The sequence below is a fragment of the Festucalex cinctus genome, chromosome 5 (genome assembly GCF_051991245.1).
Source record: "Festucalex cinctus isolate MCC-2025b chromosome 5, RoL_Fcin_1.0, whole genome shotgun sequence".
NCBI classification, from domain to species: domain Eukaryota; kingdom Metazoa; phylum Chordata; class Actinopteri; order Syngnathiformes; family Syngnathidae; genus Festucalex; species Festucalex cinctus.
This window is the reverse complement of record NC_135415.1, coordinates 720,001-732,404: the sequence shown is the minus strand read 5'-3', so window position 1 is coordinate 732,404 and position 12,404 is coordinate 720,001. Positions and strand designations below refer to the sequence as shown.

Below are 12,404 nucleotides of genomic sequence, written 5' to 3'. Positions count from 1 at the left end.
AACACAAATTTTGATGCCCCGCCCTCATCATATAGTATTTCGAAAAGTCAAAATTTTTCCCCCTGTCGTTGGCTCAGGTCTTGACATGGTCCAGGCCAAGTCTTAACTCAGTCGGATGAAACGTGTTGGAGAAGTGGGCAAAAGTCTGCCCCCTGTGAATGTGCAAAAATCGTCAAAAATGGGACATTCAAAAATTCGTAGCTCACTTCCTGTTCATTTTAGCATATGGGTACAAGAGACTTTTTTGTAGGTCTTGGGCTCCCTCATACACCTAAAAATATTCGGCGTTCTTGCTTAAACGTACAACCGGGGCTGCTTCGTTAAAAATTTTGAGGGGGCGCTATTGAGTCATTTTTGTAAAAATAGCACAATCAACAATAAAATATTGCTCATTTTACCAGGCCAGATGTGTGTGCCAAGTTTCAGGAGTTTCTGTGCATGTTTAGACCCTTAAAACTGGCGTTGTTTTCTTGGCGAACAGCGCTTAGCCACGCCAACAGCAATTCGCGAAAACTCACAAACTTCGTGTTGTGACATCATGAAGGCCGGAACCCTCCTCTGAGCAAATATGAGGTAGGTCCAGTTAACGTGTTTGGAGAAAAACGTAGAAGAAAATTCGTAAGAAAAAAAATTGCCACTAGGTGGCGCTATCAGTTAGATGAAATGTAAGTTAGTAGATGTCTTTAGAGCTGGACTCTCATCAAATGTGTGAAATTTTGAGAAGATAGGATCATCTCGGTCAAGTTAATGCAGCTTTTATTTTCACGAAAAATCTTCAGATTTTGCGTCACCGTAGCGGCCACGCCCTTTGACGAAAAGTTACAATATTCGGTGTGGGGCATGATCAACATCTTAAGGCTTTTCTGACCAATTTTCAAATGGATCCCTTCAACAAGCTCAGCACAGTAGCTAAAAACGTAAAGTATGACATTTATTGTAACCACTAGGTGGCGCTATATGTATAACTGAATTTTGTCATATAGATGTTTTCAGGCTGTGACTATTACGTTGCCTGAGAAGTTTGAGATTTTTTGGAGCTTGAACATGGGAGTTATTAAGCATTTGCTCTTTCTGGACAAATGAAATTTTAAAGGCAATATTTGATGCTCCGCCCCCGTCGTATAGTATTTCGAAAAGGCAAGATGTTTTGCCCAGATTTTCTCTCAGGTCTTGAGATGATAAATGCCAAGTTTGAAGTCAATTGGATGAAAAATGTTTGCAAAGGGGGAAAAAGCATGACCACAGTGAATGTGCCAAAATAGGCCAAAATTGGACATAAAAAAATTCATAGCTCACTTCCTGTACATTTTAGCTACATGGTCCCAATAGACTTTTTTTGTGCGTCTCGGGGTGGTACACGTGCCTGCCAATTTTCGTTGCTCTAGCTCAAACGTGTCGGGCTTGGTTTTTATTTTTCTACGCTAGGGGGCGCTATAGAGTCGCGTTGTTATAACGACTTCATAATATCAAATTTTTCGCCGGACCTGAGGAGTGTGCAAAGTTCGGTGAGTTTTCGTGAATATTTAGGTACCCAAAATCGCGATTGTTTGCGGAGAATAAAGAATAATAATAATAATAATAATAATAATAATAATAATTTTTACAAAAACAATAGGGACCTCGCAGCGGTCGCTGCTCGGGCCCTAATAATAATAATAATAATAATAATTTTTACAAAAACAATAGGGACCTCGCAGCGGTCGCTGCTCGGGCCCTAATAATAATAATAATAATAATTTTTACAAAAACAATAGGGACCTCGCAGCGGTCGCTGCTCGGGCCCTAATAATAATAATAATAATAATAATAATTTTTACAAAAACAATAGGGACCTCGCAGCGGTCGCTGCTCGGGCCCTAATAATAATAATTTTTACAAAAACAATAGGGACCTCGCAGCGGTCGCTGCTCGGGCCCTAATAATAATAATTTTTACAAAAACAATAGGGACCTCGCAGCGGTCGCTGCTCGGGCCCTAAATATGTACTGTACTGTAACCAAACCAAACCAAAGTGCGACTGATTTGCTTTGGTCATTTTTTTTGTTACTACAACATGGCATAATTGTATTTGTAAGACAATGGTGAGTACAGCTCAGTGCATTTTTCTTTTCATATTAGGAGCTGCCTAATTTTTAACATGAAGTAACTTGTGAAATTATGCACATTTTTAAAATGTAAAATACAACACAGTCCCCACAAATATATGCATTCGTTGATGCTTTTATTTTGTTAAGTGAAATAGGATGTGCTCTGTAAAATGACGAATTTTTACTGCATAGGAACGATCGATGTGTTCTTTTCTTATTAAGAGTTATGTAATTTTAAACAATAAGTAACTTGCGAGTTTCTGCTCATTTTAAAATTGTAAAATACAACTTGATGCCAATGCACACAAATATATGCAGTATAATTTAATTTATTACTCCTAAATTGTGTTATAGTGACTCCTTTTCATGACGTTGGATGCTTTTATTTTGTTAAGTTCTCGGATGCGCCATGACGCAGCTGAGGCCGCTCAACTGTTACATCGAACACATTCGACACTTTCAGTTGAACCCTTATGAGATATTTTGTGGAGTTGTTAATAAAATAGGCCTCACATTTAAAGATAAATAGGCTTGGGCTCACTCCAACTGACAAGACGGCGTCCATTCAGCTCTTGAGTGCCCATGGACACCTCTTGGTGCTCAGTGCTAACGGCTAACCGAGTGCGTTCTTTCAAAGCATGGAACGGGTGGTAGTGAGACACAGTCCAAATAGCTCCTGCACGGTACATTCTGCCCCTTAAAACGCTGTGTTTTACCTCCAGTGCATTTCTGTTGGGTAGTTTTGACATGGATGTTTCTACTGCGTGGTGACTGGATTTCCCTGAGTATAGGCTTTCCAAATAAGGAGCGGTCGTTAATCGAGCGTTAAAAAAATTAATGCCGTTAAAGGCACTTTAAGTTAACGAGACAATAACGCGATAATTTTGACACTCATAGTTTGTATGTAAATTGTAGTTTGCGCTGTGCGTGTGTACTTATACTGTGGCGATCAGGAAGTAGCCAGCCAATCACATTGCAGCGGTCATGTCACTGAAATTGAGTCGGCGCACGGCGGCACTATTGTTGCTACAGGAGAGCGAGCGGAGAATACGGGGACTTTCGAATGTACGTTTTAAACATAGTGCAGAGGGAGCATTAATTGCACTCGTGCTGTATTTTTTTTTTTCCGCCAGCACGCACTTGAAAGTTGCCCGCATTTGCGAGTGAAATGCTCGCACTGTCAAGCCCTGACCCTTCGGTAACTTCCAGTCGTACTTTTTCCCAGAAAAATTTGTGTTTTCCCCTTTCATCCCTGCACGAATTACCTCCCTTTTAAGTCCGAAAGTCGTATCATTCAAACAAAGTCATCCAAATCACCCAAGAAGGGCAAAAAGGATTTAAACTGCTCGTCTGTATTTATATTCACAATTATGATGGTAAGTAAGCATGCTTTTACGTAGTGTTTACTAGGGGTGTGCCAAAAAATCGATTCATAAAAGAATCGAGATTCTCATTCATTAATCGAATCGATATTAATATCGAAAAATCGATTTCATTTAAATTAGAAATGAAGAAGAAAGGGAAAAGGCAGTTGGAGCCCACATGCTGTTTTTGTGGAAAAAGGCACTTATACAAAATGAATAAATGTAAAAAAAAAAAAAAAAAAAAAAAGACACTACACTGAGACTCCCGGAATTTTCCTTTTTCGCTGCATGCCCCCCCCCCTTTGCAGAACTAATGATTTCCTCTCGAGGTGATCGTTGTCTCCATTGAGCTGCAAATTGTTTTGCATTTTGCAAACGATTGTGTGAGCTCTTTGACTCCAGTGCATTGCAAATTGTACTGGTGCACAAATACTCACATTCTCAGCTGAATCGCTCTCATCACTTGAAGAATCGATGCCATCATTTTTATTCTGAAATGCGATGTTACCAACATTTCCACCATCAAATTCACAGTCCGACATACTCTGCAGCATTGCTAAAGCTTGCTCAACGGTTAGCCTTTTTGCGTATGCCATTGTGACGTCTGAATGAAGTCTGAGATTGTGTGCAGTGCTCTCACTCAAAATATACTACCATAAAATATACTACCATGTGTAAGGGCGAGGGTAGGGCAGGGGCTAGTAGGTGCTGAACTCGTTGAAAGAGTACTTATGATTACAAAGGAAGGCAGTTGAAGTACAGTTGCGGGGGATAAAGTGCTTAACACCTTGAAAGGGTGCTTAAGAATACAAAGGAAGGCAGCTGGAGATGTAAAGTTGTGGGGGATAAGGTTGGGGGCGATACGGAGTGCAGGAAAAAGTCTGCATTTTGGGACAATCAGTGTTTTAATGTCTTTAACGTCTCTATTTGTCATTTTGTCTTGCAAAGCAGACTGGAGTAGATCATGACAATGTTGTACATATCTGTAAAGTGAAGCAGAAATCATTTGTCAATCAAATAATTTTGAATCGAAAATCGTTTGAATCGAGAAGCGAAAATCGATTCTGAATCGAATCTTAGACCCAAAAATAGCAATCGAATCGAATCGTGAGACAGTCAAAGATTCTCAGCCCTTGTGTTTACAATGAATTACTTTTGTGGCTAGCCTTATGCTACGTTCTCACCAAATCAGAAAAGGCGAACTGGAACACTTCCTTCGTGAGCGTTTCACCGCGTAGAGTGTTTTTAGAACGATTGCTGCTCATTCACGCTTTCGTGCGCACCGGACCGGAGGAGGCATGTTCCTTGTTGAACAAGGAAGTGGAGCACTTTAGTGAGTCAACAAAAAGTGAGCACCGCCAACTACTTTCACTTCTTTCCTGGGACTAAACAGCCGTGGCACTATTTTGTCCTCTTTTGAGGTACGTGATAGCACTTTCCCTTTTTTTAGTGGTAATCGGGCGGCCGGCATTTATGCTAAAAATAGCTTTGGCATTAATAATAAGCACTGCTGCTAACCCGGTACAGTTCAAAAGTAAGTAGACTTAACAGAAGACTTAAAGACTTAACAGCACTTTATTGATCATCACTCTGTCACACCTGGCTGTGTTGTTGCGCTCGGGGTGACAATAGAGAGGACGCTGTGTGTGACGTGGCCCGTACTCGAAGCCGATTGGCTACCGTGAGGCGAAACACAAAAAAAAGTTACATTTTTTGAACTTCGACGAATATGCGAATGTGTGGATTTTCGTCACGAATTTGCAGATTTTCGCTGCTGCGCACAGCCTCCCAACGTAAAAAACGCGTTCCCCGCGCCGCCCCACGCACTTTCGTTCCGTTGCACGCAAACTCCATTGACTACACACAGCCACAACTATAACTGTTGCTGCTTCAATAGCAAACATAACTACTACCTCTACGATTTATGTATTTTACGCGTGTTATAGATTTGTAAATTGATGTTGTGTATAATTCTGCCTCTTTTATCTTATAGGATATGTAATTTAACAATGCTGTATTGTGTATCTGACACTTCATATGTTAGTTGAATGTAATTTTGGTGCTCCGTATGTTGTATGTATGTAGTTTTTAACTGTTATGTAATTTTATTTTATGAGGACTACAGATGGAAATTAGCATATTGCTAAATCTGGTGCAGCCATCTTTTTAATGTTACTGTACACTGTCCTTTTAATAAACCAAACTCAAACTCAACTCAAACTACAATGCAAACGCGCCGCCGAATCGCCATCCCTCGCTTTTGGTGAGAACACAGCATTCACGCTCCCTTATTGTCGTGACTTGTTAGAGCTGCCTTTTTTTTGTGTTGCTTTGTCTCCCTCTGCAGGTGTTTTTGCATCATTGATTGTTTTTTTTTTTTTTTTTTTTTTTTTTTGCTGATTCCAGCCTGTGTTCCGGTAGGCTGATTTGATCACGACAACGCCAGTTCATAGTGTGCATTGCGCAATGTCAGCACAACACGCTAGCTAACGAGATTACAGAAAGTTTACAGCTACAGTAATTCTCATAACTTAAATTTACATTACCGTGGCACGCCCCTCCCCACCCACATTGTGCAGACAAGCAGCTGGCTCCGACATTGGGCAAGATTAGCGTAACAGCATCCGCTCTATAGCAAAGTTGTCAGATCTTCCTTGTGATTTCTCGGTCAAGTATTTTCAGGACGCCGATATTTCTCTTCGAAGCAAGCAAAGGGTATCTTCACTTAACCTGGCAATAGCCAGATGGATATGTGCTTCACTCAAGTGAGTTCTCCGCAATATCCATCTGGTACCTCTCCACAGTAATTTGGTCAGGAAAGACGGGACATTCTGTACAATAATTTGAGTTTATTGGACGATGCGTCATTCTACACGTTTTTTTTTTTTTTTTTTTGTAACCAATCACGGCCATGGACGAAAATTTCGTCTTCGTTCTTGCTGAAGGGGGGAAAAAGCACAAACATTTTAACAGCTAGAAATGCACGAAACGCCCCTCGCTGTTCAACATTCAACAAGGAAACAGTGAGTAATTTTGCAAGAACAGAATTAATTGCAGCGTCCATTCGTCCATGTGAGGTTCGTATATTAGCTCCGGCGTTGGCGCTGGCTTCCTGGTTTCGTCACAGTTGTATATCCCGCCCCCCAAACACAATGTCACTCTGTGATTGGTCCGAACCACCAGTGGTTCGTATCGCCAGAAATCAACTGGAGCGGTACAAGATGTGTTCTCCGGGGTTTGTGAACTCACAAATACCGCGAGAATTCATCTTGCGAGAGCACGGTTATGATGGTGCCGCAAAGTCTGATGATTCACCATGACAATAAAAGCTGCTTTAACATGACGCAGATTATCCTATCTTCTTAAACCATAACAAAATGACAATATAGCAAATGAACAATTGTTTGTCATTTTTATATAATCACCAGTATTTATTTCAAAAAACTATTTTCTTGTCTCATAGCAAAGCTTAAAAGTACCGTCTTCCGTTTTTACTCAGGTAAATGCACTATAAAAATTATAAGGATTTATACACACAAACTCCTTCTCAATTTACACCTCTGGGCTTCTGTTAATGTGTGGTGGTGATTTTTTGCGAATTTGTCGGCTGCCTGATGTCACTCCTGCGGCATTTTGACAGCACGCACAGATTTTTTTTTTCCACTCACTCACTCACTCACTCACTCACTCACTCACTCACTCACTCAAGCTTACAAATTCGCTTGGCCCCGTCTGTGACACGCCCCCCGCCATCCCCCACTCTGCGACTGGCTGGAGTTATAAACACTGTCTGTCCACAAACACGTCCCGCTGTTTACAAAACAAAGACAAAATGGCAAAATACAGGCTGGGGGGGTGGGGGTTTAGGAAAAAATCACCACCACACATTAACAGAAGCCCAGAGGTGTAAATTGAGAAGGAGTTTGTGGTTATAAATCCTGTATTTATATTGTGCATTTTCCTGAGTGAAAACGGAAGACAGTGCATATAAATGGGTTAAAAAAAAATATGATCTACTATAATGTAATTTTGAAAACGTCGGGTGCAGTGTGGGCTGGGTGGCGGCCAAGGGAGGAGACCTTGGCGGACCGACCCCCGGCTACAGAAGCTGGCTCTTGGGACATGGAATGTCACCTCTCTGGCAGGGAAGGAGCCCGAGCTGGTGTGCGAGGCCGAGAAGTTCCGACTAGATATAGTCGGACTCGCCTCCACACACGGCTTGGGCTCTGGTACCAGTCCTCTTGAGAGGGGTTGGACTCTCTTCCACTCTGGAGTTGCCCACGGTGTGAGGAGCAGAGCAGGTGTGGGCATACTTATTGCCCCCCGGCTCGGCGCCTGTACGTTGGGGTTTACCCCGGTGGACGAGAGGGTAGCCTCCCTCCGCCTTCGGGTGGGGGGACGGGTCCTGACTGTTGTTTGTGCATATGCACCAAACAGCAGCTCAGAGTACCCACCCTTTTTGGAGTCCGTGGAGGGTGTGCTGGAGAGCGCTCCCTCTGGGGACTCCCTCGTCCTGCTGGGGGACTTCAACGCTCACGTGGGGAATGACAGTGAGACCTGGAGGGGCGTGATTGGGAGGAACGGCCCCCCTGATCGGAACCCGAGCGGTGTTCTGTTATTGGAATTCTGTGCTCGTCACGGTTTGTCCATAACGAACACCATGTTCAAGCATAAGGGTGTCCATATGTGCACTTGGCACCAGGACACCCTAGGCCGCAGTTCGATGATCGACTTTGTAGTCGTGTCATCGGATTTGCGGCCGCATGTTTTGGACACTCGGGTGAAGAGAGGGGCGGAGCTGTCAACTGATCACCACCTGGTGGTGTGTTGGCTCCGATGGTGGGGGAAGATGCCGGTCCGACCTGGCAGACCCAAACGTATTGTGAGGGTTTGCTGGGAACGTCTGGCGGAATCCCCTGTCAGAAAGAGTTTCAATGCCCACCTCCGGCAGAGCTTCTCCCTTGTCTCGGGGGAGGCGGGGGACATTGAGTCCGAATGGGCCATGTTCCGCGCCTCCATTGTTGAGGCGGCCGATCGGAGCTGTGGCCGTAAGGTGGTCGGTGCCTGTCGCGGCGGCAATCTTCGAACCCGCTGGTGGACACCAGCGGTAAGGGATGCCGTCAAGCTGAAGAAGGAGTCCTATCGGGCCTTTTTGGCCTGTCGGACTCCGGAGGCAGCTGACAGGTACCGGATGGCCAAGCGGAACGCGGCTTCGGCGGTGGCATGGGCAAAAACTCGGGCATGGGAGGAGTTCGGTGAGGCCATGGAAAACGACTTCCGGACGGCTTCGAGGAAATTCTGGTCCACCATCCGGCGTCTCAGGAGAGGAAAGCAGTGCACCATTAACACTGTGTATAGTGGCGATGGGGTGCTGCTGACCTCGACTCGGGACGTCGTGAAGCGGTGGGGGGAATACTTCGAAGACCTCCTCAATTCCACCAACACGTCTCCTTTTGAGGAAGCAGAGTCTGGGGACTCTGGGGTGGGCTCTCCTATCTCTGGGGTCGAAGTCACTGAGGTGGTTGGAAAGCTCCTCGGTGGCAGGGCCCCGGGGGTGGATGAGATCCGCCCGGAGTTCCTAAAGACTCTGGATGTTGTGGGGCTGTCGTGGTTGACACGCCTCTACAACATCGCGTGGACATCGGGGACAGTGCCTCTGGATTGGCAGACCGGGGTGGTGGTCCCCCTTTTCAAGAAGGGGGACCGGAGGGTGTGTTCCAACTACAGAGGGATCACACTCCTCAGCCTCCCTGGTAAGGTCTATTCAGGGGTGCTGGAGAGGAGGGTCCGTCGGGAGGTCGAATCTCGGATTCAGGAGGAGCAGTGTGGTTTTCGTCCTGGCCGTGGAACAGTGGACCAGCTCTACACCCTCCGCAGGATCCTCGAGGGTGCGTGGGAGTTCGCTCAACCAGTCCACATGTGTTTGGTGGATTTGGAGAAGGCGTTCGACCGTGTCCCTCGGGGAGTTCTGTGGGGGGTGCTTCCGGAGTACGGGGTGCCGGGCCCCTTGTTACGGGCTGTTCGGTCCCTGTACGACCGTTGCCAGAGTTTGGTCCGCATTGCCGGCAGTAAGTCGGATTCGTTTCCGGTGAGGGTTGGACTCCGCCAAGGTTGCCCTTTGTCACCGATTCTGTTCATAACTTTTATGGACAGAATTTCTAGGCGCAGCCGAGGCGTGGAGGGGTTGCGGTTTGGTGGCCTCAGCATTGCATCTCTGCTCTTTGCAGATGATGTGGTGCTGTTGGCTTCATCAGGCCGGGGCCTCCAGCTCTCTCTGGAGCGGTTCGCAGCCGAGTGTGAAGCGGCTGGGATGAGGATCAGCACCTCCAAATCTGAGACCATGGTCCTCAGTCGGAAAAGGGTGGAGTGTCGTCTTCAGGTCGGGGATGAGATCCTGCCCCAAGTGGAGGAGTTCAAGTATCTTGGGGTCTTGTTCACGAGTGAGGGTGGGATGGAGCGGGAGATCGACAGGCGGATCGGTGCAGCGTCTGCAGTGATGCGGACTCTGTATCGGTCCGTCGTGGTGAAGAAAGAGCTGAGCCAAAAGGCAAAGCTCTCGATTTACCGGTCGATCTACGTTCCAACCCTCACCTATGGTCACGAGCTGTGGGTCGTGACCGAAAGAACAAGATCCCGGATACAAGCGGCCAAAATGAGTTTCCTCCGCAGGGTGTCCGGGCTCTCCCTTAGAGATAGGGTGAGAAGCTCGGTCATCCGGGAGGGACTCAGAGTCGAGCCGCTGCTCCTCCGCGTTGAGAGGAGCCAGCTGAGGTGGCTCGGGCATCTGGTTCGGATGCCTCCTGGACGCCTCCCTGGTGAGGTGTTCCGGGCATGTCCCACTGGCGGGAGGCCCCAGGGACGACCCAGGACACGCTGGAGAGACTATGTCTCTCGGTTGGCCTGGGAACGTCTCGGGATCCCGCCGGAGGAGCTGGTTGAAGTGGCTGGGGAGAGGGAAGTCTGGGTTTCCCTCCTGAAGCTGCTGCCCCCGCGACCCGATCCCGGATAAGCGGAAGAAGATGGATGGATGGATGGAAAACGTTTATTGTGCAGACTTCAAAATTCAGAATCCAAATTCAGGGCTCTATTTTGAAAACAACAAATAACATTACTGCTATTATATTTATTTCATGTTTCTACATTATAGTAAGACCTGACTTTTCTTCCACAGAGTGGTGTTCTCTGCATAGCAGTTAATGTGCCTTTTCTTCTACAGAGTGGTGTGCTGACAGTAAAGGTTGGTGGTGACCATGGAACCTATGTCATCAACAAGCAAACACCAAACAAACAGATTTGGTTGGCATCTCCAACAAGGTGAGACCAGATAATAAATTCAGAAATACACCGACAACAACATGACCACTTGGGCAATCTTTTTCTTTTTTTTTTTTTTCCTTGGGAAAGTAGGATTTATTCAGCATTGTTACAAATTTATAAAATGCTAATGTTGCATAAGAAAAGTAAAAAGGAATTCACACTGTTGGATCCAGAAATACATTCTTTTAGAAAACTATAATGCACCATTGTGCTTGGTGACGATTGGTCACGTCCACTACTTGTTGCATAGCGGTTATTATGCAGTTAGATGCCACAGTGACACTAAATAGCGTTTAGTTACTTTATATTGTGTTTATTTGTCGCACTGGTTTGCCATTGTGTGCCTTAAGCTTCGACGTCGATTTGATTGACAGCTCGTTGTGCACCTCGTTAAAGTCCGCTCCATAACAAATTAAGTGTCTCAAACACCGTTTAACTACACGAACGTGTTCTCTTCCGTATGTTAGGCATTAGTGGAGAAGTGCACTAAAGTATAGTGTGCTTATTTGCTCGTTTTGTCTCTCTTTTCACGTCATGTCTGCCGTCAGTTGGGACATTATCCTCTCAATGGATGCCACTAATATGTAACATCTACGGCCGTAGTCGGCTGCAATTAATGTTCAGTGATGTAATTTCGTTACGTGCATCATACTTTGAATAATGAGCTCATGTTTGGTGTGTTGTATAACTATCTCGTGTGTTAGTAACTATTCATGTGGACAGCTAAGATAGTGCTTGTTAATGTGAATTAGCAATGTTGCAGCCCAGTTATTATTTAGACAAGTAAATCTGTGCCATTAAGTGATACAGTACAGTAGGGGTGTGAATTGCCTCGTACCTGACGATTCGATTCGTATCACGATTCACAGGTCACGATTCGATTCGATACCGATTAATCCCGATACGAATTTATAAGTCGATTGTTGCGATTTTTTTTCATTCAAATTTAGAAAATACTAATCAGTAAGCTTGTAGAGTGTAAGATTTATATGAAAATGTATTATTTATTTATCTGAAATTTCAGTCTTATAGAGGTTGTAATCTGTTTCATGTTTGAACAGCATTAAATTAAAATATTAAGGCTTAATGTTCCGTTCATATAACATTCTTCCATGCTCAAGGTGTGAATCCTAAAAAAAAAAAAAAAAAAAAAATCGATTCTGCCGATTATTGAATCGATTCGAGAATCGCGCGATGTAGTATCGTGATATATCGCCGAATCGATTTTTTTTTAACACCCCTACAGTACAGTACAGTAGTGAGAGAATAGTGTGCCCATATACACACACGTGTCTATAAGTGTAAAACACATTAAACAGCAGAAACTGGCAGCGGTCCACCGCAACAATGTCTGTTTAACCAAGTTATTCTTACTATTATTATAACCAAGTTATTTTACTTTACCTTTTTTCTGCGTTGATTGGGACATCCTAAGTGGCAGTAAACTACATGATGAAGTGTGTTGTATCCTGAAGCTGTCTTTTGACAGTTCTCTTGTAGAGAGGAGTAGCATGATATTGCTGTTCTCGATTTAAGATCCTAAGCTTATCAATACTGTCTATATGGTAACAATAACAATAATCATAATAAGGTCTACAAGAACTGTATGGTGTTCAGGGATGAATAGTTTTTCTCA

General features: G+C 44.7%; 1 protein-coding gene across 1 annotated transcript in view; it reads left to right on the top strand.

Annotated features, from left to right (window-relative positions):
• Positions 1-12,404, top strand: part of fxn (frataxin) — a 192,967-nt gene that overhangs the window by 139,021 nt on the left and 41,542 nt on the right. The window contains exon 6 of the mRNA XM_077521238.1: positions 10,668-10,765. Coding sequence (XP_077377364.1) covers positions 10,668-10,765 — 98 coding nt within the window. The remainder of the gene's footprint in view (positions 1-10,667; positions 10,766-12,404) is intronic.